The following is a 27,709-nucleotide window of genomic DNA, read 5'->3' as shown; positions in this document are numbered from 1 at the left end:
GACGGCCAAGGACTCTCTTCAATGGTGGCTTCTTCCCACCTCATTATCACAGGGAAGGTCCTTCCTACCCCCATCCTGAGCGGTGGTCACGACAGACGCGAGTCTGTCAGGGTGGGGAGCAGTTTTTCTCCACCACAGAGCTCAGGGTACGTGGACTCAGCAGGAGTCCACCCTTCAGATCAATGTTCTGGAAATCAGGGCAGTGTATCTTGCCCTACAAGCCTTTCAGCAGTGGCTGGAAGGAAAGCAGATCCGAATTCAGTCGGACAACTCCACAGCGGTGGCATACATCAACCACCAAGGCGGGACACGCAGTCGGCAAGCCTTCCAGGAAGTCCGGCGGATTCTAATGTGGGTGGAAGCCACGGCCTCCACCATATCCGCAGTTCACATTCCCGGCGTAGAAAACTGGGAAGCGGACTTCCTCAGTCGCCAGGGTATGGACGCAGGGGAATGGTCCCTTCACCCGGACGTGTTTCAGGAAATCTGTCGCCGCTGGGGAAGGCCGGACGTCGATCTAATGGCGTCCCGGCACAACAACAAGGTCCCAACTTTCATGGCACGGTCTCGCGATCACAGAGCTCTGGCGGCAGACGCCTTAGTGCAAGATTGGTCGCAGTTCCAACTGCCCTATGTGTTTCCCCCTCTGGCACTCTTGCCCAGAGTGCTACGCAAGATCAGGTCCGATTGCCGCCGCGCCCTGCTCGTCGCCCCAGACTGGCCGAGAAGGTCGTGGTATCCGGATCTGTGGCATCTCACGGTCGGCCAACCGTGGGCGCTACCAGACCGGCCAGACTTACTGTCACAAGGGCCGTTTTTCCATCTGAATTCTGCGGCCCTGAACCTGACTGTGTGGCCATTGAGTCCTGGATACTAGCATCTTCAGGATTATCTCAAGGGGTCGTGGCCACCATGAGACAGGCTAGGAAGCCCACTTCTGCTAAGATCTACCACAGAACGTGGAAGATTTTCTTATCCTGGTGCTCGACACAGGGAGTGTCCCCCTGGCCGTTTGCATTGCCTACTTTTCTTTCCTTCCTGCAATCTGGTTTGGAAAAAGGCTTATCGCTAGGCTCCCTTAAAGGGCAAGTCTCAGCGCTATCGGTATTTTTTCAAAAGCGTCTAGCACGACTTCCTCAGGTACGCACGTTCCTGCAGGGGGTTTGTCACATAGTCCCTCCGTACAAACGGCCGTTAGATCCATGGGATCTGAACAGGGTACTAGTTACTCTCCAGAAGCCGCCCTTCGAGCCTCTGAAAAATGTTTCACTTTCCCGGCTCTCACAGAAAGTGGCCTTTCTGGTAGCGGTCACGTCTCTTCGGAGGGTATCCGAGCTGGCAGCGCTGTCATCCAAAGCTCCTTTCCTGGTTTTTCACCAGGACAAGGTAGTGCTGCGCCCGATTCAGGAGTTTCTCCCTAAGGTGGTATCCTCTTTTCATCTCAATCAGGATATCTCCTTGCCTTCCTTTTGTCCTCATCCAGTTCATAGGTATGAAAAGGATTTGCATTTGTTGGATCTCGTGAGAGCACTCAGAATCTACATTTCCCGCACGGCGCCCTTGCGCCGCTCGGATGCACTCTTTGTCCTTGTCGCTGGTAAGCGCAAAGGATCGCAGGCTTCCAAATCCACCCTGGCTCGATGGATCAAGGAACCAATTCTTGAAGCCTACCGTTCTGCTGGGCTTCCGGTTCCATCAGGGCTGAAGGCCCATTCTACCAGAGCCGTGGGTGCATCCTGGGCATTACGACACCAGGCTACGGCTCAACAGGTGTGCCAGGCAGCTACCTGGTCGAGTCTGCACACTTTCACCAAACATTATCAGGTGCATACCTACGCTTCGGCGGACGCCAGCCTAGGTAGAAGAGTCCTGCAGGCGGCGGTTGCCTCCTCGTAGGAGAGGGCTGTTTTGCAGCTCTCACTTGAGGTATTACTTTACCCACCCAGGGACTGCTTTTGGACGTCCCAATCGTCTGGGTCTCCCAATGGAGCGCCGAAGAAGAAGGGAATTTTGTTACTTACCGTAAATTCCTTTTCTTCTAGCTCCAATTGGGAGACCCAGCACCCGCCCTGTTTCCTTCGGGATTTTTGGTTTTTTCGGGTACACATGTTTGTTCATGTTGAACGGTTTCAGTTCTCCGATGTTACTTCGGATTGAATTTGTTTAAACCAGTTATTGGCTTTCCTCCTTCTTGCTTTAGCACTAAAACTGAGCAGCCGTGATCCCACGGGGGGTGTATAGCCAGAAGGGGAGGGGCCTTACACTTTTTAGTGTAATGCTTTGTGTGGCCTCCGGAGGCAGTAGCTATACACCCAATCGTCTGGGTCTCCCAATTGGAGCTAGAAGAAAAGGAATTTACGGTAAGTAACAAAATTCCCTTCTTTGAAAGTAAACGACGAGTACATGACTCACGATTTGTGAGCGATACTGCATCGCTCGGAGGTGTCACATGAGACGACGTCGTGCGCTATGCCGGATGTGCGTCACGAAAACCGTGACCCCGACGACACATCGCACGATAGCTCGTCTCGTGTAAAGTAGGCATAACTCAAGAAGATCTATCCGTGCTCACTGTTATGCAATATAACAATGGAGTACGAACTCAAGGTGCCAGTAGTGAGAACGCAAGTACTTTAGCATTGGCCTTGTTCTGCCCTAATACATTTCTGTGGCTCCAGGTCCATGCAATGAGTGTTTCGCTGTCTGAGCTAATGGTCCTCACCTGTTCTAGCTGCATCTTGATCTTTTGTCTTCAGAGTACAGTGACATTACCAAATCGCGTGGCCACAGAGCAGCAGTCCATGGTTCTTGTAAAGAGGCTGCTTGCGGTGTCCGTGTCATGTATCACCTACCTGAGGGGCTTATTCCCTGAATATGCGTATGGGACGAGATACCTGGAAGGTAAGATCTCTTTAGGTGGCTTTATCCACTTTTGCAGTGTTAAGGTACCGTCACACTAAGCAACTTACCAGCGATCCCAACAACGATAGGGATCGCTGGTAAGTTGCTAGGAGGTTGCTGGTGAGATGTCACACTGCGACGCTCCAGCGATCCCACCAGCAACCTGACCTGGCAGGGATCGCTGGAGCGTGGCTACACGAGTTGCTGGTGAGCTCACCAGCAACCAGTGACAAGCCCCCAGCGCCGCGTGGAAGATGCTGCGCTTGGTAACTAAGGTAAATATCGGTAACCAACCCGATATTTACCTTGGTTACCACCGCACGGAGCTACACGTGCAAAGAGCAGGGAGCAGCGCACACTGAGCGCTGGCTCCTTGCTCTCCTAGTTACAGCACACATCGGGTTAATTACCCGATGTGTACTGCAGCTAAATGTGCACAGAGCAGGGAGCAGTGCACAATGCTTAGCGCTGGCTCCCTGCTCTCCTAGCTACAGCACACATCGGGTTAATTAACCCGATGTGTCCTGCAGCTAGCTACATGTGCACAGAGCAGGAGCCGGCACTGACAGTGAGAGCGGCGGAGGCTGGTATCGAAGGTAAATATCGGGTAACCAAGGACAGGGCTTCTTGGTTACCCGATATTTACTGTGGATACCAGCCTCCGCAGAAGCCGGCTCCTGCTGCCTGCACATTTAGTTGTTGCTCTGTCGCTGTCATACACAGCGATGTGTGCTTCACAGCAGGACAGCAACAACTAAAAAATGGCCCAGGACATTCAGCAACAACCAACGACCTCACAGCAGGGGCCAGGTTGTTGCTGGATGTCACACTAAGCAACATCGCTAGCAACGTCACAAAAGTTGTTCGTTAGCAGCGATGTTGCTAGCGATGTTGCTTAGTGTGACGGGGCCTTTAAAGAACAGCTGATTGGTAAACATTTACCCATCAGCGGTCATTTAATAAGGCCTGACAATGCTCTTTTGTGCAAAACAAAAGAATATTTCTCCCGATGAACAACCGTTTTGTTCATTCATAATTCAGTGGTCTAGGAAAAGATGCTCCAGAATTGTAAATAAATATTATGCAAGTTTATTAAGTTTGAAGTGCCGCCATAGCCTCTGTATGATGATTTTTTTTCCTGGTCTTCTAGACATATGTGTGAAGATCTTGAGGGAAGATAAAAGCTGTCCTGGCTCCACTCAGCTTGTCAAATGGTGAGATACCTGAGATATATAATTTCAGAACGTAAAAGAAAAAAAAACATGATAGTTTGAATATTGTTAATTTGTTTCTCTAGTATAGGATCTAAAGAAAACTGATATGATCGATATTGAAAAAAAAAAATTGTTGGCCCCCTACATGTATAGAATAATTTGGATAATATTTTTACAATCCATCATTTTGAAAACATTTTTCCAGAAACAGATGTTAAAATAAAACTGCTCTCCATCATATTTGGAAAAAAAAATCATGTTTTTCACACTTTAAGGCTGAATCAATCTCAATTCATGCTCAGAATAAAAACTTAAGGCTGCTTTACACGCAGCAACATTGCTAGCGATGTCGCTGGTGAAAGTACCGGCCCCCGTCAGTTGTGCGTCACAGGCGAATCGCTGCCTGTGGCGCACAACATCGCTAGGACCCGTCACACATACTTACCTGCCTAGCGACGTCGCTGTGGCCGGCGAACCGCCTTCTTTCTAAGGGGGCGGTTCGTGCGGCGTCACAGCGGCATCACTAAGCGGCCGCCCAATAGAAGCGGAGAGGCGGAGATGAGCGGCCGTAACATCCCGCCCACCTTATTGCCGGCGGCCACAGGTACAATGTTGTTCCTCGTTCCTGCGATGTCACACATAGCGATATGTGCTGCCGCAGGAACAACGAACAACCTGCGTCCTGCAACAGCAACAATATTTGGGATTAGAACGACGTGTCAATGATCAACGATTAGGTGAGTAATTTTGATCGTTAACGGTCGTTCCTGCGTTTCACACGCAACGACGTCGCTAACGAGGCCGGATATGTGTTACGAATTCCGTGACCCCCAACGACATCTCATTAGTGATGTTGTTGCGTGTAAAGCCCCCTTTAGTTGTCTTTTGTAACTTCAAGACAAGATGAGACAAAGTGTTGATGAAACTGATAGAGAGAGACATTGGCTAATATGCAACTAAAAAAAACCAAACAGTACGTACTATTTTTAAGTGATGCATGTGTGGCACCCCTGAGGCTCAGATCACCACAGGGTACTGCAACCCACTAAGGTTGTGGTGCTGATCATGGATCCAAAAGGAGGTCGGTACCGTTTTCATCATCCACAACCACATGCACACACGGGTTGCCCCTTCCCCACTGGGGACTGGGCTAAGGTCGGGTATAAAAGGGGTTTCCAACAGTGTGTGGCATTTACAGGATGCCATCACAACAGGGGCCCCAATCCACTAGCTTAGGACCTGGGTAGGGGCAGGAGCGGCCACCAGGGGGAGTTAGGAGTCACATACGCAGTTTACAATTTTCAAGAGAGTTCTACAACGGGAGTGACAGTGAGCAGACGTTTTTCCCGGATGCCCCTGTGGGACAAAGGAGTTTAACGGTCACTGAGGAGAATACCGTGTCAGTTCGCCCTGGGCCAGTGCTGTTCAGGGTGCAGAACCCCAGGGTGGTGTAATTACACGTTGCATCACCAGATTCTGCCGGACGGAGAGGTTCCATGCTTCTTCGACCACCCAAGTTTCCAGAGCCAGGTGGCATATAGGACTCCCAGGGCCTAGATCACGGTCAGACTCAAGGGGATTCCCATTACTGGCATAGGGAACAGTACTCTACCTAGTAAGGAAGGGACTCTAAGTGCTTCAAGCCACACAGACCGACATTAAAAAGCGCAGTGAGGAAGGGCCCGCAAACTACCGTACTGGTTCTGACCTCCCGCGGATTCTGGATTGACCTGAGCCCATCACGGCAGTGACCAGTGTGACCGGGCTGGCAGCTGAAGTTGTGAGTAAACTACACCCTGAACCCACAGAGACTGTGTTGGCTTGTCCTTACCGGCGCCGCCGCCCAGCGATTAGGCGCCAACGGTGATTACAACCCTGATCATCCACCCGGTGCATGCTCCACCTGTGGGGAGTGACACCATCCCGTCTGCCATAACACCTCCCCCAGGGAGAAACCTGGTAGCGGCGGCTATTCCTTGGCCGCATACCACAGGTGGCGTCACTACAAACTTTCCCAAATACCCCGCTTCCCACACCTGTTACTGTACGCCTTGGGGCAACGGAACCGGGCAAGGCCACCTTGTGACAACGCCTGACCCGACCTGAAATGGCCCGGCGACTAGTAAGTTAACCGCCTGTCCCGTGGGGCGCTACATTTGTCGTCACAAACAGGATATTGTGCCCATTAAACTGGGTACTGTGCGCCTTATGGACAGTTCTGGACTGTTTATTTGAAAAAGTTACACCTTAGCGGCCATTAGAAGACCACAAGTGGCCAGGGTGTGCCCGACTTTCATGGGTTGGCAGGAAAAAGTGGCACGATAGCCTAAGCCCCTTCCCATGGTCCAGAGGGAGAAATGAAACTAACAGAGAATGTGGGCTTAGGCAACAGCTCCAGAGACCGGAAAAGACAGAAAACGTAAAAGAGTCAAGAGTTGGAGAAGCAAGAGAGCGGACGTACCAGGCCCACCGTAAGTGCAGGGTGTCAGTCATGGCATACCCTGGCCATCAAGGGAGCATACTAGTGCGCTCAATGTTCTGGAGTGCCCGGGAAATGGAGGAAGAAGTGAACCGGGTGACTCAGGAGCTTCAGCAATCCCAGCTGGGCATCATCCGTGACATCCGCATCCATGATGGGGATGGCGGGGGCCATGCGGTCTACGAGGAACAACTGCCGCCAATCCTGGATGGAAAAATGTCAGAGGAAGGGTCTGTGGTGGAGGAGACCGAGATTCCAGTCAGTACTGCAACCGGTGACACCCTCCAGGATCCCTCGCACCATCAGCCATCCCTTGCTGAAGACATGGCAGCCGCCATCGAAGCTGCCAAGGACCTGAGAGCCACCCCACCAGTTGCTGAAGAGCCAGTGACCATCATTCAGGTCACTGAAATACCGGTAACCGTACCCCAGGTTGCTAAAGAATCGGTGACCGTTCCCCAGGTGACCGAGGATCCGTTGACCATTACTAAAAAGGCTGAAGACCTACCCAAGACCCACCAACCACCGGGAGCTGAGGCAAGCACCGAGGTGTCAGGAGAACCCATGCCCGGTCTGGTATGGGAAAAAGGACAGTCTCAGCTAAGTTGCGAGGTGACAACCAGCTGAACCACCTATCCGGACACCGTTGCCCAGCTGGCCATGGAGGAACGGTGGCGCCAGGAGCAAAAGTGGGCGGTGGAGACCCAAAACCTGGCCGCCAAGCAGCGGGCCCGCCAGTCTCATCCATTGGAGCGGGGTCCACTGCACAGAAGTACTGTGACCCGGTTTGATCTCGAGCGGGGGTGGGGGTTCATTACAGAGCCGGGACTGAGCAAGGAAGTGTTTGTCCCAGCGTGATGTTGGATCCCACCTCCAGCGGGGTCATCCAGGCCGGGATGTTTACTCAGGAGACCGGGTTGTGTATACACGGCACAGGAGAGAGCGGGGCTGGTATGCCCTGGATGTGGGAGTTTGTCGACAGGAGGATGCTGAAGCAGGGCCCGCTTCAGTTAGGTGTCCAGAGCCAGTCCCTGCTTCCCACCGAGCACCTTGTGTATTGCGTGTATAAGATCAATGTACCCAGATTGATGGGCAGGACTTCCGTAGACCGGCTGGTCAGGAGCCAACCAGTCCCCAGTAAAATTGTTTTCCTACAGTTTTTGCAAAGTTGACCTGATCATGGTTTGATAAACATTTGTACATCGGACAGCAGGTGGCCAGGACTCCTTTTTGTACATAATTGCACTTGTTGCGCACCCTACCAGAATTAGGGTGACAAGAATCTGCTCATTATGGAAGATGTTAGATACCAGTGAGCGGTATGTAGCGCCTCTGAACACCTCACGGTGCTACAAGGTTCTGCATCTCCACAAGGATGCAGGGGCTACTCCCTTAGGGACCCAGAACCCCAGTGCCAGTAACACCAAGAATCCAGGTAACCCTAGTTACCTGAACAAATCCAAATTCTATCTTTGCACAGTTTTATAAAGTGAAATGATTTCTACTGACATCTGCTGCTGCTAACTGCTTTGATGACCTGTCACCAGTAATGTTGAACATGTTTGAAACGTTTGAAGTCATTGCTGCCTCCCATAAAGGGAAGAAAGTTTATTGTAACCTGTTGCATGCATGCACATATAAAAATGCGGTGTTAATTGTGTTTGTTGCAACCCGGGAGTGCTGTCATTTGCTGTGGGGGAATATGGCACCCCTGAGGCTCAGGTCGCCACAGGGTACTGCACCCCACTAAGGGTGTGGTACTGATCATGGATCCAAAAGGAGGTCGGTACCGGTTTCATCATCCACAACCACATACACAGACGGGTTGCCCCTTCCCCACTGGGGACTGGGCTAAGGTCAGGTATAAAAGGGGTTTCCAACAGTGTGTAGCATTTACAGGATGCCATCACAACAGGGTCCCCAATCCACTAGCTTAGGACCTGGGTGGGGGGGAGGAGCGGCAACCAGGGGGAGATAGGAGTCACACACGCAGTTTACAATTTTCAAGAGAGTTCAGCAGGAGTGACAGTGAGCAGACGTCTTTCCCGGTAGCTCCTGTGGGACATAGGAGTTTAAAGGTCCCTGAGGAGGATACCGTGTCAGTTCCCCCGGGGCCAGCGCTGTTCAGGGTGCAGCACCCTTGGGTGGTGTAATTAAACGTTGCATCACCAGATTCTGCTGGACAGAGATGTTCCATGCTTCTTCGACCACCCAAGTTTCCAGAGCCAGGTGGCATATAGGACTCCCGGGGCCTACATTACAGTCAGACTGAAGGGGATCCCCGTTACAGGCATAGGGAAAAATACTCTACCTAGTACTAAAGGAACTCTAAGTGCTTCAGGCCACAGGGACCTGCACTAAAAAGCGCAGTGAGGAAGGGCCCACAGACTACCGCACCGGTTCTGACCTCCCACGGATTCGGGATCGACCTGAGCCCATCACGGCAGTGACCAGTGTGACCGGGCTGGCTGCTGAAGTTGTGAGTAAATTACACCCTGAACCCGCACAGACTGTGTTGGCTCATCCTTACCGGTGCCGCCACCCAGCGCTTAGGTGCCAACGGCCATTATAACCCTGATCATCCACCCAGGGCCCGCTCCGCCTGTGGGGAGCGACACCATCCCGGCTGCCATAACACCTGCCCTGAAGAGGAACCTAGTAGCGGCGGTTATTCCCTGGCTGCATAACACAGGTGGCGTCACGACAAACTTTCCCAAATACCCCGCTTCCGCCACCATTTACTGTACGCCTCCGGGCAATTGAACTGGGCAAGGCCACCCCGTGACAATGCCTGACCCGATCCGAAACGGCTCGGCGACAAGTAGGTTAACCGCCTGCCCCATGAGGCGCTACACATGCCCTCTTCCCAGTCCCGCAGGACAAGACACCCATCTCAGCCCTCACAGACAAGGCCCCCATACCGACTGTCATGGAAAAGGCCCCTGTACAAACCTTCACAGACAAGGCCCCAGTCTTGACCTTAGCGGACAAGGCACTTGTACCGACCCTTACAGAAAAGGTCTCAGTATTGACCCTCACAGTCAAGGCCTCATTGCCGATCATCATGGACAAGGCCCCTGTACCAACCATCACAGACAAGGCCCTTTTACTGACCCACACAGACAAGGCCCTAGTACCGACCCTCATATACAAGACTTCAACCCAACTCTCATGGATACAGCTCCCATCCTGACACTCACACGCAAGTCCCCTGGCCCTAAAAGATAAGGTCTCTATGTACCATATATTAGGCTATGTTTTGGGCATACACCGGGAAAGCTCCCAGCTTACACATCAAGTGTAAACACAGCCTTACGTGGTCACTTCTTCCTTTGTAACACTCCATTTCCTCCACAGTGGCCACTTGAAGCTGATAAGCCCAGACTTGTGACTACATGTAATGCTACATGCATTTCTGTTAAATCCCACCTTTTGTTGCAGGATGCTGGGGTGTTACGATGCATTACAGAGAAAATATGTAAGTATTAATATTTGTACAGGAAGCAAATCAGAAATATCACACTGTACAATTTCTACACACGCCATATCGGAAAGAATCACAATCACCTATGGTTGCAATCGCACTGTGCCATGGTGCCTGGGGGCCATATGAAAAGACTGTTAACGACTTGTGATAGTTGGGGGCCCCACATAACGCCAGTGCACCTAGGCTCTGCTCACATCACGTCACAGGTATAGGCATTAGTATGGATGTGTTTCCTGACTTCAGAGCTGAAAGCGTTACCAACCGCTCTGCTTGGGCTACTTGAACGTTTATGTGTGATTTTTTAATGTAGTGATATAGTAATATAATACCGTAATATATCTCGCCTTTTTTGCTTTATATAGCTAAGAATGGTGGTACTAGCAGTAAGTATTAGAACATTTTTTTTATTCTGAGTATTTTTTTTGCCATTTTATGCTAGAACAAGTAACCCAAGGGTTAAATCCAAAGTGAACGAGTCCAGGATACAATAATGTAACATGTAGAGGCCAGGAGTATTTATTTATTTATTTATTTGCTCTTGTTTTATCCTGTTATTTCTCGCAATGTTAATGTAGCCCTAAATAATTTAAAAAAAAAATAACTTTTAGGAAACTTTTATGTATGGACATATATAAGGATGACAGAAGAAGAGAGTTTGTCTATGATTTCTTTGTCGCTCCATTGGGAGACCCAGACAATTGGGTGTATAGCTTCTGCCTCCGGAGGCCACACAAAGTATTACACTTAAAAGTGTAAACCCCTCCCCTCTGCTATACACCCTCCCGTGCATCACGGGCTCCTCAGTTTTCATGCTTTGTGCGAAGGAGGCTGACATCCACGCATAGCTCCACATCTTAGTCAGCAGCAGCTGCTGACTAGGTCGGATGGAAGAAAAGAGGGCCCATATTGGGCCCCCAGCATGCTCCCTTCTCACCCCACTCTGGTCGGCGGTGTTGTTAAGGTTGAGGTACTCATTGCGAGTACATAGGCAGGAGCCACATGCTGTTTTCCTTCCCCATCCCTATAGGGCTCTGGGTGAAGTGGGTCCTAATCGGTCTCCAGGCACTGGGACCGTGCTCCCTCCGCAGCCCCTGGGGAATCTGCTGGATAGGAGCCGAGTATCATCAGGGACAAGGCCCTGCTACTGTGAGGTACTCTGTGTCCCCGTGGGGACCGCGCATGGAGCGCTTGTGCCATACACACTGCAGCACTGCTGGGTGTGTTAGTGCGCCGGGGACTACCGCGCCGGCCGCGCTTATATGCCGGCCGCGCTTATAACTTTAGTCCCCGGCTTTTGCGGCCTAGTTTCGCTTATTCCCGCCCACAGGCCTGCCAGTCAGGGGAAGGGCGGGACGCTGCACAAGACGTCAGTGCTGAGGGCAGGAGCATACTCTGTATCCTCCTCCCCCCTCACTCAGCACAGTGGGGCACTAGATTCCCGCACTTTCTAGGGCACGCCCACGGCCCCCTCCTCCCCACAGAACGCCGGCAGCCATTCCTGTCAGCAATTCTGACGCTGGAGAGGAGAGACAACACTGGGAGGCCTAGGCAGGGATTCTAGTGATCACACAACCGCTTGTGCGGTCGGTAAGCAGCACCTGAGGTGCTGGCCCCACTGAGTGCCGAAGTGTAATATATATATATATATGCTTGTATGCTTGATTTACACTGTATGGTCGCACTGTGCATTTTTGGCTACTACTGGAGAAGCCGTACAGTCCAGGCTGGTGATTCAGCCCGGGCACTGTTCAATCATTAAACCGCCCCCGGACCTGCCAGTCAGGGGGAAGGGCGACACAGTCGGGCTGACGCCGACAGTGAGGGCCGGAGCACACTTCGCTGTCCTCCGCCCCCCTCACTAAGCACGCTGATCCCCGCAAGTTACTCAGTGTCCCCTTGGGGACGGTGCAGAGAGCACCTTGGCCTCAGACTTGGCGACCACCGCGCCGACCGCGCCTGCTTGCCGGCCGCGGTCTGTAACTTTAGGTCCCGGCTTTTGCGGCCTAGCGCCTTAAACTCCCGTCCCTGGCCCTGCCAGTCAGGGGGAAGGGCGGGACGGTCAGTCGGAGGCTAGCAGTGAGGGCTGGAGCACACTTGGTGTCCTCCGCCCCCCTCACTTTTCACTCAGGGTACCAGATTCCCGCACTTTTGGGGTTATGCCCACGGCTCCCCCCTCCACTGTATACGCCGACAGCCTTTTTTTCAGCAGCACATACTGCTTCAGGGTCGGTTCACCAGGGGGTTTCTTCTCGATGCTGGGCCCCCTAGAGTGATGAACTGTATATGTGATGAACTGTATATATGGATATATAATGTTTGTATGCAGTTTCACAGTTCGGCTGTACATATGTATCCTCAGTGGTCACTGTGAACATTGCTCGGGCCATGTGGCACTCGCTCAGCGGAGACGGGGGCACTGGTTGAGCTCCGCCGGCGTTCCCTGTCCAGGCGGCAGGGACAGAGTTGCAGTTTTTGCTGAGAAACTCTCTGGGCCATTTTCACTATCCATGTCTCAGGCTATGGACAAATGGTCGGCTAAGAGACTAGGAGTTTGCAGTCCAGACCGGCCCCTTACACAGGCCCCGGGCACTGCGGGATCGCCCCAGGCCTCTATCGGTCTGCGACGAAGCGTGTTCCTGGGGTGGCCTCTAGTTATTACGTGGTGAACTCCAGCACGAACCGCAGTCCCAGTCCGGCTAAGCAGCCTTGCTTGGAATCTTCCCCGACTTCTCCAAGGGTCTCAGCTTGAGGGCCCCCTAGAGGATGGGGCGGAGGTCGCAACCCAGGACTCTGTCCGGTCGTGGCTCTTAAGGCTTCACAGATACTGTCCAGAAGCACACCTTCCCGGACAAGCGTTTTACTGAACGCCTTATAACACACGTTGTCCCTTCCCCTCTGACGTTGTTAAGGCTTGGGCTCAGTGTCATAAGGTGCCCTCCAGCCTCTTGACTGGCGGCTAGATCAGTAGTAGCAGTGGCTGGCGAGTCCACGCTCAAGAATGCCACGGACAGACAGATAGAACTCCTAATGAGATCCATCTATGAAGCCATAGGCGCGTCCGTTGCCCCAGCCTTTGCAGGGGTGGGCACTCCAGGCTATCTCAGCTGCTCGGTCTGAGATCAATGCGGTCTTCCGGTGCTCCGCAATTAGCGTCTTTGACGTTTCAGGCGGTGGTATTTTCATCCTCCGCCGTGCACAGAGAACCTTTTCTGCATCCAGGTCAGGGGAGTGGTCCCCACATGGCCAAGACCGATGTAGGAGGCATTCTGTCTTACGGTCACAGGATAGAGCTCAGTTCTCGTCCTCCGACTCGTTGCTTCAGAGCATCTCCGTCCCCCGAGCGAGCCGAGGCACGTTTCCAGGCGGTGAACACTCCAAAAGCAGGAGGAGTCGCGATCCTCGTTCCCCTTCAAGAACGTAGTCGCGGCTTTTTACTCCAGCTTGTTCGTGGTACCAGATAGGACGGATCACTCCGGCCCGTTCTGGACTTCACACTGCTCAACGGACAGGGAACCTGACGGTTCCGGATGGATTTTCTCCGCTCGCCATCGCCCTTGATGGCCCAAGGAGGCTTCTTAGCGTCAATCGACATCAGGGATACTTATCTCCACGTGCCGATTGTACCAGAATATCAGCGCTTCCTGCGCTGCGCCTAGCGGTCCTACTATCTCAGGCAATGTACTGGTCAAGGCCCCCTCTCGGGTGGCATGGCATCACAGCCTGAACATTGTTCATACTCTATCAGCGATAGTGAATCTTCCGCTGGACAAACAGCGTTCACTACAGACAGGGGTGCAATCGCTCCTTCGAGCCCAGTCACACCCTTTGAGGCGCCTCATGCATTTCCTAGAGAAGTTGGTGGCAGCAATGGAGGCAGCTCCGTTTGCGCAGATTCATCTGCGCCCACTTCAATGGGACTTTCTCCACAAATGGGACAGCGTCCCTCGACAGGAACGTTGCTCCTTCTCGGGCAGCCAAGGCCTCCCTTCAGTGGCGGCTTCTTCCCACTTCTTCTCGAAGGAAAAGTCCTTCCTGCCCACATTCTGGGCTGCGGTCACGGCGGACGCGAGTCTGTCAGGAGGTCTTCCTCCGCCACAGGGCTCAGGGTACATGTACTCAGCAGAGTCCTCCCTACAGATCAATGTTCTGGAGGGAAGGGCAGTGTCTAGCCCTATAAGCGTTCCAGCCATGGCTGGAAGATAGGCAGATCCGAATTCAGTCGGACTACGCCACGGCGGTGGCATACATCAACCGCCAAGGCGGCACAAGCAGTCGGCAAGCCTTCCAGCAAGTCCGGCGGATTCTGCTGTGGGTGGAAGCCACAGCCTCCACCATCTCCGCAGCTCACATCCCGGGCGTAGAAAACTGGGAAGCAGACTTTCTCAGTCGCCAGGGCATGGACACAGGGAATGGTCTCTTCAACCGGACGTGTTTCAGAGATTTGTTGCCGCTGGGGAAGCTGGACGTCGACCTATTGACGTCCCGGCACAACAACAAGGTCCCGGCATTCATGGCACGTTCTCAAGATCACAGAGCTCTGGCGGCAGACGCATTAGTTCAGGATTGGTTGCAGTTTCCACTGCCTCACGTATTTCCCCCTCTGGCGATGCTGCCCAGAGTGTTACGCAAGATCAGATCCGACTGCCGCCGCGCCATCCTCGCTGGCCGAGGAGGTCGTGGTACCCGGACCTGTGGCATCTCACGGTAGGCTAACCGTGGACACTACCAGACCGGCCAGACTTGCTGTCTCAAGGGCCGTTTTTTCCATCTGAATTCTGCGGCCCTCAACCTGACTGCGTAGCCATTGAATCCTGGATCCTAGCGTCTTCAGAGTTATCTCAAGAGGTCATTGCCACTATGAGACAGGCCAGGAAACCAACGTCCGCCAAGATCTACCACAGGACGTGGAATATTTTCTTATCCTGGTGCCCTGATCAGAGTTTTACTCTCTGGCCATTCACTTGGCCCACTTTCTGTCCTTCCTTCAATCCGGAATGGAAAAGGGGTTGTCTCTCCTTACAAGCGTCGGCTAGAACCCTGGGATCGGAACAGGGTGATACCGGCTCTTCGGAAACCACCCTTCGAGCCAATGAGGGATATTCTCTTTCACGCCTTTCGCAGAAGGTGGCCTTCCTAGTGGCTGTCACGTCACTCCGCAGAGTGTCTGACATAGCAGCGCTGTCATGCAAAGCCCCCCTTCCTGGTGTTTCACCAGGACAAGGTGGTTCTGCGTCCGGTTCCGGAATTTCCCCCGAAGGTGGTATCCTCTGTTCATCTCAATCAGGATATCTTCTTACCTTCTTTTTGTTCTCATCCGGTTCACCAACGTGAAAAGGATTGGCACTTGTTAGGTCTGGTGAGAGCACTTAGACTCTACATTTCCCATACGGCGCCCCTGCGCCGCTCGGATGCACTCTTTGTCCTTGTCGCTGGCCAGCGTAAAGGGTCACAAGCTCCCAAGTCAACTTGGCTCGGTGGATCAAGGAACCAATTCTTGAAGCCTACAGTTCTGCTGGGCTTCCGGTTCCTTCGGGGCTGAAGGCCCATTCCGCCAGAGCCGTGGGTGCGTCCTGGGCGTTGCTGCACCAGGCTACGGCTCAGCAGGTGTGTCAGACGACTACCTGGTTGAGTCTGCACGCTTTCACGAAGCACTATCTAGTGCATACCTACGCTCGGCAGATGCCAGCTTAGGTAGGCGAGTCCTTCAGGCGGCGGTTGCCCAACTGTAGGAAGGGGCCGTTTTACGGCTCTTTTTACCGAGGTATTCTTTTACCCACCCAGGGACTGCTTTTGGACGTCCCAATTGTCTGGGTCTCCCAATGGAGCGACAAAGAAGAAGGGAATTTTGTTTACTTACCGTAAATTCCTTTTCTTCTAGCTCCAATTGGGAGACCCAGCACCCGCCCCTGTTCCCTTCGGGCTGTTAGTTCTTTGTGTACACATGTTGTTCAGATTGAATTGTTCTTGGTTATGGTTTCAGTTCTCCGAACATCCTTCGGATTGAAGTTACCTTAGACCAATTTATAAGTTTCCTCCTTCCTGCTTTTGCACCAAAACTGAGGAGCCCGTGATGCACGGGAGGGTGTATAGCAGAGGGGAGGGGCTTTACACTTTTAAGTGTAATACTTTGTGTGGCCTCCGGAGGCAGAAGCTATACACCCAATTGTCTGGGTCTCCCAATTGGAGCTAGAAGAAAAGGAATTTACGGTAAGTAAACAAAATTCCCTTCTTCTCACTCTTTTTCTAAAATATTTTGCAATCAGCAATATTAAAATGTGTCTTTTTATTTTATTTATTTCTTTTTAGCTATATACAAACATTGAAGATCCACAGGTGGGTTTGTCAGCCCTTGTGATACATTTTTGCCTCCACTTCGCCACTGTGTAGAGAATTATGCAGAACACTGAGCTTTACTAACTCAAAAGTATGCTACTTAAAAGAAAAGTCTCATTAAAATCCCCCTTAATAACCTATGGAATGATCGCTGTCTTCTCCCGTTTCCAGCGCAGCTCTGGTCCCGTGTGCGGAGTGGAATTAATTGTGTATTTCTATGCATTTTAGACTATCACTGAGTGCTACCAGTTCAAATTTAAGTACTCTCCTAGTGGGCCCATCATGGACTTCACTAGGTATGTATATGGTTTGGATAATGAGCTTTTTTTTTTTTTACTATAAGTCCATGTTCACACAACGTCTTTTTCAAGCAGGTGTAAATGACGCGGTTTCCAAGCGGAAACCGCTTCAGGAAATGCCGGAGTTTTTTTTCCTGAACCATCTTTATTTAGAGTTTTGGCTTCTCGTTTTGCACATGGATCAGTTATATGTTCATCTGAACGAGCTACGGTCTCATTTTAACCGGGGGTTTATGTCTAGTATCTGTTTCACACGATCGACAGTCACACTCCAAAATCGGACCTCAAGGTTAATATGAGGATTCCGGACAATTTGTCTTAATTTGTCTTTTTTCAAATATCATGCATTTTATATTTTATAAACCTGGCTGCTTGTGCCTCATATTGACTTGTGTCATCTTTTTGTTGCCCCCCAGCAACAAAGGAAGCATTATTTCTGCTTCCACAGATATAAAGAGGTCCAGCATCTTGCTGGTCCGCAAGCTGTACATATTGATGCAGAATTTGGGTCCTCTGCCAAATGACGTCTGTCTGACCATGAAGCTGTTTTATTACGATGAAGGTAAATATTCGGAATTAATTCAGTTCACATCTATGGTATCTACTTTCAATAGGTCATAAATGTCACAGAAGGTAATACCCCTTTAATTTTTCGTGCGGCCCCCAGATTGGTTCATTACGACAATGTGGCCCTTATAAAAAAAAAGGCTCGATGTACATATGACATTTTGATCTCTTTATATTGCATTTTTTTTGGGGTGGAGATTGGGGAAGGGAGGGAAGATAACCGATAACAACCCATCCAATCCCCACAGACAAACAAATCAAAACATAGTTATCAATACATTTAGTGAGAGATGACACAGGGAGAAAGAATTCAACATCCTTAGGCCAAGTGCACACGTTGCGGATTTACCAGCGGAATTGCCTCGGATTTCGCTGCAGAAATGCTGCAGAAAATGTTTATAACATTTCTGCAGTCTTACTCCAGCAAAATCTATGGGGATTAAAAAAAGCTGTGTGCACAGTGCGTTTTTATGTCCCTGCGGATTTACCCGCGGAATTTCAGCTGTGGGATTAATGTGCATGTCACTTCTTTTCTGCAGGTCCATGCGGTTTTGCCATTAATTATTGGTAAAAAAACGTAGGGACCAACCTGCGGCAAAACAGCAGAAGTTCCGCAACAAAACCGCACTAAAACGCTGCAAAACCGCATGCGGAATTCGTTGTGGTTTTGGTGCGGCTTTTTACCGCAGGTGCGGGATTCTTTCACAGGGTCCGGTTTTTCCTTAAGAAAAAGTCATTTTCTTGTGCGCACATAGCCTTAAGGCTACTTTACACACTGCGATATCGGTCCCGATATCGCTAGTGTGGGTACCCGCCCCCATAGGTTGCGCGACACGGGCATATCGCTGCCCGTGCCACACAACATCGCCCAGAGCCGTCACACATACTTACCTGTCCGGCGACGTCGCTGTGACCGGCGAACCGCCTCCTTTCTAAGGGGGCGGTCCGTGCAGCGTCATAGCGACGTCACTGAACCGCCGCCCAATAGCAGCGGAGGGGCGGAGATGAGCGGGACGTAACATCCCGCCCACCTCCTTACTTCTGCATAGCAGCCGGGAGGCAGGTAAGGGGAGCTTCCTCGTTCCTGCGGCGTCACACGCAGCGATATGTGCTGCCTCAGGAACGAGGAACAACTTCATTACTGCTGCAGTAACGATTTTTAAGAATGGACCCCCATGTCGCCGATTAGCGATTTTGCACGTTTTTGCAACGATGCAAAATCGCTTATCGGTGTCACACGCAACGGCATCGCTAATGCGGCCGGATGTGCGTCACAAATTCCGTGACCCCAACGACTCCGCATTAGCGATGTCGCAGCGTGTAAAGCCCCCTTTACTGAAATTTATCCTATACTTTGTGTGAAAGCCTTTGCTGGTCATGAAGCTTCCAGACACTTCCTGTATGGAGAAATTAGTCGCCTTCATTGCTCAGGTGGGATTTTGGCCTATTCTTTCAAACAGTTTTCACATCCTGCAGGTCCAGTGGGCTCCTTCTATGAACTCTGAGCTTTAGTTCCTTCCATACATTTTCTATTGGATTCAGCTCCGGTGATCGGCTCAGCCATTCTAGCAGCTTTATTTTCTTTATCTGAAACCAATAGAGAGTTTCCTCGGCTTTATCTTGCTGAAATGTCTAACCCCATTTCATCTTCATCATCCTGGTAGATGGCAGCAGATTTTTATCAAGAAAGTCTCAGTACATTTGCCTATTCATCGTTCCGTCAATTATATGCCGTATGCCAGTGTTGTATGATGAAAAAAGCCCCACACCATGATGTTCCAACATCCACAATTCACTGTTGGTGTTTTTGGGGTGATATGTCTTTTGGCCTCCAAACATGCTGTGTATTATGACTAGAGTTGAGCGCGGTTCGCGGTTCGAGGTTCTCCAGTTCGAGGCTCGAGTGATTTTGGGGGCTGTTCTAGATCGAACTAGAACTCGAGCTTTTTGCAAAAGCTCGATAGTTCTAGATACGTTTGAGAACGGTTCTAGCAGCAAAAAAAACAGCTAATTCCTAGCTGGCTTTCCGCTGTAATAGTGTAAGTCACTCTGTGACTCACACTATTATGACATTTCAGTGTATAGTGTGCGGGAACAGCGCCTTCAGATCACTGCTGTTTGTATAATGGCGATCGCCATTTTTTTTTTTTTCCTTGTCTTCCTTCCCTAAGCGCGCGCGTGTAGTGGGGAGGGCCAGCATGTCAGCCAATCCCAGACACACACACAGCTAAGTGGACGTTTAGCCAGAGAAGCAACGGCATGTGTGATAGGATGTCCATGTCACATGTCCCTGCATTATAAAAACGGACATTTTCCTCCAGCACGCCATTATCTGCCTTCTGCGTCCTTGGTGTCAGACATCACTGGCGCAGCTCCGTCCTGAGTCCTATCGCCGATACTGCTGTATGCGCTCCATACACAGCGCTGGACAGCTTAGGGATAGCACTTTCTCTCAGTCCTTTTAAGGGCTCATACCGGCAGGGTCAGAGCCAAAGGTGACAGGTCCTGAAAACAGAGTTTAACAGCTACACAAGATGACAGCGTCTGTGTAGCTAAGGTCAGGGATTTCCTTGCTGCATTTCCCCATTAGGAGGGATAGAAAGGCAGGCTTCCTTTCCTCTACCCAGAGACCCACAACCCTGCCACTGTACCCTCCTGTCCTTTGCACACTCCAACTCATTGTTACTAAGCCATTATACTAGCAAACACTGAGTGAACCTAGTGGCATCCTTAACGTGGCTGTTGGACTGCTGTATTGCCCCAGTAGTGCACAGATATTTGCAGCACCTCTGCCTGCATTGCACACTCCAACTCATTGTAGCTAAGCCATTATACTAGCAAACACTGAGTGAACCTAGTGGCATCCTAAACGTGGCTATTGGACTTCTGTATAGTCCCACAAGTGCAAAGATATTTGCAGCACCTCTGCCTGCATTGCACACTCAAACTCATTGTTACTAAGCCATTATACTAGCAAACACTGAGTGAACTTAGTGGCATCCTAAACGTGGCTGTTGGACTTCTGTATAGTCCCACTAGTGCAAAGATATTTGCAGCACCTCTGCCTGCATTGCACACTCCAACTCATTGTAGCTAAGCCATTATACTAGCAAACACTGAGTGAACCTAGTGGCATCCTAAACGTGGCTATTGGACTTCTATATAGTCCCACTAGTGCAAAGATATTTGCAGCACCTCTGCCTGCATTGCACACTCAAACTCATTGTTACTAAGCCATTATACTAGCAAACACTGATTGAACCTAGTGGCATCCTAAATGTGGCTATTGGACTTCTGTATAGTCCCACTAGTGCAAAGATATTTGCAGCACGTCTGCCTGTATTGCACACTCAAACTCATTGTTACTAAGCCATTATACTAGCAAACACTGAGTGAACTTAGTGGCATCCTAAACGTGGCTATTGGACTTCTGTATAGTCCCACTAGTGCAAAGATATTTGCAGCACCTCTGCCTGCATTGCACACTCCAACTCATTGTTACTAAGCCATTATACTAGCAAACACTGAGTGAACTTAGTGTCATCCTAAACGTGGCTGTTGGACTTCTGTATAGTCCCACTAGTGCAAAGATATTTGCAGCACCTCTGCCTGCATTGCACACTCCAACTCATTGTTACTAAGCCATTATACTAGCAAACACTGAGTGAACCTAGTGTCATCCTAAACGTGGCTATTGGACTTCTGTATAGTCCCACTAGTGCAAAGATATTTGCAGCACGTCTGCCTGCATTGCACACTCCAACTCATTGTAGCTAAGCCATTATACTAGCAAACACTGAGTGAACCTATTGTCATCCTTAACGTGGCTGTTGGACTTCTGTATAGTCCCACTAGTGAAAATATATTTGCAGCACGTCTACCTGCATTGCACACCCCAAGTCATTGTTACTAAGCCATTATACTAGCAAGCACTGATTGAACCTAGTGTCATCCTAAACGTGGCTATTGGACTTCTGTATAGTCCCACTAGTGCAAAGATATTTGCAGCACGTCTGCCTGCATTGCACACTCCAACTCATTGTTACTAAGCCATTATACTAGCAAAGACTGCTGCCAGTTTAAGGGCTGTAGTTGCATTGTCAGTGATAATTATTGTTGTTTATTCTGCTGTTAATAAAGATAGACCACCGCTGAAATCTACACCACCTCTCAATTTTTACTACCACATTTTAAGTGCACAATCTTGTCGCAATCAAAATGAGTGGCAAAATGACAGATGCTGGTGGAAAGGGTAAGAGGCGTGTTAGAAAAGGAAAAAAAAGGTTTGTCCGTGGGGAAGGTGGCAAAGCTCCATTAACATCTGCTGAAGATAGACCATCTACCAGCAAAAGTAAGATGTATACTACTTACCGTGGACAATCCGATGTACTCCCTTTTTTACGGACACGGACAACTGGAACAAAGGTAGATGATGGCCAAAAAAGGAAAATGCTTGAATGGATCTCAAGTGGTCCAACAAGTGCCCTCTCCGCCACCTCAACTACCGCATCCAAAAAACACCAGTCCTCTGAGTTGTCATCCCAATCAAACTTGCTTTCTCCCAGCTCTGAAGTCTCCATCCGCCCTGCACAGTATGGTGGAACTGAGATGGCTGAGTCTGCAGAGCTGTTCAGTCACACTATAGCCTGGGAATCAGAGGTCTGCTCCCAAGCTACAGTGAGTACAGAACAGGAAATGGTCTGCAGTGATGCCCAGAACCTTTGTGACTCTGATTCAGGCCGTGAGGACCAAGTTTCTGAGCATAATGTTGACCCTTTTTCACAAACTGTAACACCTGTTGTTATAGACAATGAGGAACATACTGATGACGATGAGACGCAGATACCAGATTGGGATGACAACTTAAATATTTGGTCAGGGCAAGAAGAGGCTCGGTCTGAGGGTGAGGGGAGTGCAAACACAACAATTGATGAGGAAGTTCTAGATCCCACCTACTGTCAACCCACAGTCAGGCACTCGAGGAGGTCAACAGAGGTGGTGGAGGAGGATGCAACTGATGACGAAGTTACCTTGCGCCTTCCTGGACAGAGTCGGAGTACTGGTAGCACGTCTACAACTGCATCCTCAGCCACCACTCTGCCTCTGAGCACTAGTCGGGGTGGATCAACAGGTCGCATGCCCTCTAAGCCTTGCCTAGCCTGGTCCTTTTTTGACATAGCAAAAGATCGCCCAAATTATGTGATTTGTAAAATTTGTCATGGTTCTCTTAGTAGAGGTCAAAACCTCAGCAGTTTGACAACTTCTCCCATGAATCGTCACATGAATAAATATCATATGTCCCGGTGGGAAGCTCACCGTGCTGCAATGCGGCCTAGCGAAGCGAACCATCCACCGCCTGCCTCTTCCAGTGCATCCGCGCGCTCTTCATCTTCTAGGACTGTGAGGACAGCTGTCACACCTGGTTTTCCACGCACAACTTCCACCACTGTAACCGCAACAGGCAGTTTGCTTGGTAGGTCGTCAGTTGGTTTGGAAGGGGAAACAAGTGCATGTGTACAGCTCTCTCAGACATCGATAGCACCAACGTTGGATGAAGGCGACATCATGTCTCCGCCTGCACTTTCCTCACAAAGCTGCATTTTTCCAGGGACACCCTACTCAACACCGTCTACACACAGCAGCCAGATCTCTGTCCCTCAGATGTGGACAAATAAAAGGCCATTTCCTGCGACCCATGACAAAGCTAAGAGGTTGACTTTATCCCTCTGTAAGCTCTTAGCTACCGAAATGCTGCCTTTCCGCCTGGTGGACACACAGGATTTTAGAGACCTTATGTCTGTCGCTGTGCCCCAGTACCAGATGCCCAGTCGCCACTACTTCTCTAAGAAAGGTGTGCCCGCGCTACACCAGCATGTCGTACACAACATCACCGCTTCCTTGAGAAACTCTGTGTGTCAACGGGTGCATTTCACCACCGATACTTGGACCAGTAAGCATGGACAGGGACGTTACATGTCGCTGACTGGGCACTGGGTAACTATGGTGATAGATGGTGAAGGGTCTGCTGCACAAGTCTTGCCGTCCCCACGACTTGTGTGTCAATCCTCTGTCTTTCCAAGTTCCGCCACTGCTTCTGCCTCCTCCACCTCATCTGGGTCCTCCACCTCCGCCCCAAGCCTGCCTGGTCAGGCCACCAGCGTTCTCACTGCGCAGAAGGAATCACGCACCCCTCATTACTATGCTGGCAGCAGAGCGCAACGGCATCAGGCGGTCTTTAGCTTGACATGTCTTGGGAATAAGAGTCACACAGCTGAGGAGTTGTGGTCAGCTCTGCGGTCCGAGTTTAATAAATGGTTGTCTCCACTCAACCTGCAGCCTGGTAAGGCCGTGTGCGACAATGCTGCAAACCTGGGTGCGGCCCTTCGCCTGGGCAAGGTGACACACAAGCCTTGTATGGCTCACGTGTTGAACCTTGTTGTCCAGCAATTCTTAACACACTATCCCGGCCTTGATGGCCTTCTGGCCTGAAATGCGATGTGGCGACACCCTGGAATTCGACTTTCCACATGTTACAGCGACTGTGGCAGCACCGGCGAGCCCTGGTGCAATACGTCATGACGTATAGCCTGGGCCAACGAGATGCAGAGGTGGGGCAGATCACCCTGATGGAGTGGTCTCAGATCAAGGACCTATTCACCCTTCTGCAGAGTTTCGACATGGCGACGAATATGTTTAGCGCTGACAATGCCATTATCAGCATGACAATTCCAGTCATTTACATGCTGGAGCACACGCTAAACACTTTTCGGAGTCAGGGGGTGGGACAACAGGAAGGGGAGGAACTACAGGAGGATTCCTATGCGCAAGACACAACAACATCACCAAGGTCCAGACGTTCATCATCACCAAGGCGGCAGGCATGGGACCATGGGGGACAGGGATCAACAAGGGCACATGGTAGCAGGCGAGATGTTGAAGAAGGTGCAGGAGAACATGAAGAAATGGAGGACGAACTGTCCATGGACATGGAAGACTCAGCGGATGAGGGAGACCTTGGTCAAATTTCAGTTGAAAGAGGTTGGGGGGAGATGTCAGAGGAAGAAAGAACGGTGAGCACCTCTATGCCACAAACACAGCGTGGACTTGGTCCGCATGGCCGCGCAAGACACATGAGCGCCTTCTTGCTGCACTACCTCCAACATGACCCTCGTATTGTCAAAATTAGAAGTGATGATGACTACTGGCTTGCCACACTATTAGATCCCCGGTACAAGTCCAAATTTTGTGACATAATTCCAGCCATAGAAAGGGACGCACGTATGCAGGAGTATCAGCAGAAGCTGTTACTCGATCTTAGCTCGGCTTTTCCACCAAACAACCGTGCAGGTGCAGGGAGTGAATCTCCCAGTTGTAACTTGACAAACATGGGACGGTCTCGTCATCTTCAACAGTCTACCCGTACCAGTAGCACCGTATCTGGTGCTGGTAACAGCAATTTTATGGAATATTTTCAAAATTTTTTTAGACCGTCCATTGCAAGGCCACCAGAGACAACAAGTCTGACACATAGTCAACGGCTGGAGAGGATGATACAGGAGTATCTCCAAATGAACATTGATGCCATGACTTTGCAAATGGAGCCTTGCTCATTTTGGGCTTCAAATCTTGAAAAATGGCCAGAGCTCTCAACTTACGCCTTGGAGATTTTGTCGTGTCTAGCTGCCAGCGTTGTCTCTGAACGTGTCTTCAGTGCTGCTGGGTGTGTGCTGACAGATAAGCGCACGCGTCTGTCCAGTGACAATGTGGACAGACTGACGTTCATCAAAATGAACAAGTCATGGAATTTACTACCCCTGTGTCATCCTGGGGAGAGTAAATGCTTGTGGATTTGGAATGTGCTTGATGCAAATCAAAACATCCTGTTTGCAACTAGGGCACAAGTGCTGCCACTGATGGGGTGTCTGTGTGGCCCAATTTTTGGAAAAAAGGGAGACTCCACTTGGAGTAACCCTTGCTTGCTGTGTTTTTTAAAAATGATCCAAGATGAACAGAGCTGGGATCAGGAAAGACTTTGCTACCTACCCCGGTGTCATCCTGGGGACGGTTAAGGATGGCGTATTTTTGAATGTGCTTGATGCAAATCTAGCTGTGAAGTGTACAACTGGGGCACAACTGCTGCCACTGAAGGGGTGGGTGTGTGTGTGGCCCAATTTTTGGAAAAAAAGGGAGACTCCGCTTGGAGTAACCCTTGATTGCTGTTTTTTTTTAAAAGGAGCCAAGATGAACAAGTCATGGTTCAGCAAAGACTTTGCTACCTACCCCGGTGTCATGCTGGGCACGGTTAATTATGGCGTATTTTTGAATGTGCTTGATGCAAATCTAGCTGTGAAGTGTACAACTGGGGCACAACTGCCACTGAATGGGTGGGTGTGTGTGGGGCCCAATTTTTGTAAAAAAAGGGAGACTCCGCTTGGAGTAACCCTTGCTTGCTGTGTTTTTTAAAAATGATCCAAGATGAACAGAGCTGGGATCAGGAAAGACTTTGCTACCTACCCCGGTGTCATCCTGGGGACGGTTAAGGATGGCGTATTTTTGAATGTGCTTGATGCAAATCAAAACATCCTGTTTGCAACTAGGGCACAAGTGCTGCCACTGATGGGGTGTCTGTGTGGCCCAATTTTTGGAAAAAAGGGAGACTCCGCTTGGAGTAACCCTTGCTTACAGTGTTTTTAAAAAGGAGCCAAGATGAACAGAGCTGGGATCAGGAAAGACTTAGCTACCTACCCCGGTGTCATCCTGGGGACGGTTAAGAATGGCGTATTTTTGAATGTGCTTGATGCAAATCTAGCTGTGAAGCGTACAACTGGGGCACAAGTGCTGCCACTGAAGGGGTGGGTGTGTGTGGGGCCCAATTTTTGGAAAAAAGGGAGACTCCGCTTGGAGTCACCTTGCGGTGTTTTACATGATTTTAGAAGGGCCATGCCTATATCTGTGTGTCCTCCTCTTTTTCCTTGTCCAGCTCTTTTATTTTCGCATGAGTATATGTCCTTGTCACTTTCCCATGTGTTTGTGTTATGTTGTGAGTTGTTTGCCACCTTTTGGACACCTTTGAGGGTGTTTTCTAGGTGTTTTTATGTGTTTGTGATTGCCTGCCATTGTTTCCTATGCGGTTCGAGTTCGGTTCGACGAACCGAACTCGAACGGGACCTCCGTTCGGCGAACCGACCTCGAGCCGAACCGGGACCGGTTCGCTCATCTCTAATTATGACATCCAAAAAGTTCACTTTTGGTCTCATCTGACCAGACTATATTCTGCTAGTATTTCACAGGCTTGCCTAAGTGTTGCTCAGAAAACTTAAAATGCACTTGAACATGCATTTTCTTCAGCAATGGAGTCCTGTGTGGTGAGCGTGCACACAAGAGCGTGCACACAGGCCATGGTGGGTGGGTGCAGTTGTTATTGTTTTCATTAAAACAATTGTACCTGGACATTCCAAGTCTTTCTCTAGCTCTCCACATGTGGTCATCGGCACGCAGACAACTCATTGAACAATTATTTTCACGCCTCTGTCTGAAATCTCGCAGTGAGCCCCTGGTCGTGGACGGTTTATGGTGAAATGATGTTGTTTCCAATTCTGGGTTATGGCCCTAACACTACTCAGTGGAATCTTCAGTAGTTTAAAATTCTTCTGTAACCAATGCCATCAGTACGTTTTGCAATATAGCTGCTAAAAGGCCTTGAGACAGATCACTGGTTTTACCCATCATGAGATGTTTCTTGTGTGTAACCTTGGTAATGAGACATCCCTTTATAGTACATCAGTTGAACCAGCTGATATTTTCACTAAATGGCAGGATTGCTTTCTAATTACTGATAGATTTCAGTTGGTATCATGACTTCCCATGGCTTTTTGCATCTCTCTTTCTCTCTTTCTTTATGTGTTTGATACTTTCTTTTTCGCTCCTAATTGGGAGACCCAGACAGTGGGTGTATAGCTACTGCCTCTGGAGGCCGCACAAAGAACTACACTCAAAAGTGTAAGGCCCCTCCCCTTCTGGCTATACACCCTCCCGTAGGAGTACGGATTCCTCAGTTTTAGCTTTGTGCGCAGGAGGTCAGACACGCACGCATAGCTCCATTGTTTTTAGTCAGCAGCAGCTGCTGACTATGTCGGATGGAAGAAAAGAGGGCCCATACAGGGCTCCCAGCATGCTCCCTTCTCACCCCACTGTATGTCGGAGGTGTTTGTAAGGTTGAGGTACCCATTGCGGGTACGGCGGCAGGAGCCCACATGCTGATTCCTTCCCCATCCCTTTTTACAGGGCTCTGGGTGAAGTGGGATTTACTGGTCTCCAGGCACTGAGACCGTGCTCCATCTACAGCCCCTGGAGAAGATGCTGGATGGAGCGGAGTACATCAGGGACATGGCCCTGCTTCCTCAAGGTACTCTGTGTCCCCGTGTATTTG

At 50.3% G+C, this 27,709-nt stretch overlaps 1 protein-coding gene across 3 annotated transcripts in view; it reads left to right on the top strand.

The window, feature by feature from the left end:
- HORMAD1 (HORMA domain containing 1) overlaps nt 1-27,709 on the top strand; it is an 80,301-nt gene that overhangs the window by 11,286 nt on the left and 41,306 nt on the right. For all 3 annotated transcript variants that reach the window (XM_075331075.1, XM_075331076.1, XM_075331074.1), the window contains exons 3-9: nt 2,757-2,901; nt 4,052-4,115; nt 10,036-10,072; nt 10,444-10,464; nt 16,388-16,414; nt 16,643-16,710; nt 17,130-17,275. In XM_075331075.1, coding sequence (XP_075187190.1) covers nt 2,757-2,901; nt 4,052-4,115; nt 10,036-10,072; nt 10,444-10,464; nt 16,388-16,414; nt 16,643-16,710; nt 17,130-17,275 — 508 coding nt within the window. The remainder of the gene's footprint in view (nt 1-2,756; nt 2,902-4,051; nt 4,116-10,035; nt 10,073-10,443; nt 10,465-16,387; nt 16,415-16,642; nt 16,711-17,129; nt 17,276-27,709) is intronic.

Source organism: Anomaloglossus baeobatrachus, chromosome 12 (assembly GCF_048569485.1).
Source record: "Anomaloglossus baeobatrachus isolate aAnoBae1 chromosome 12, aAnoBae1.hap1, whole genome shotgun sequence".
Taxonomy (NCBI): Eukaryota; Metazoa; Chordata; class Amphibia; order Anura; family Aromobatidae; genus Anomaloglossus; species Anomaloglossus baeobatrachus.
This window is presented reverse-complemented; position numbering and strand designations above follow the sequence as displayed.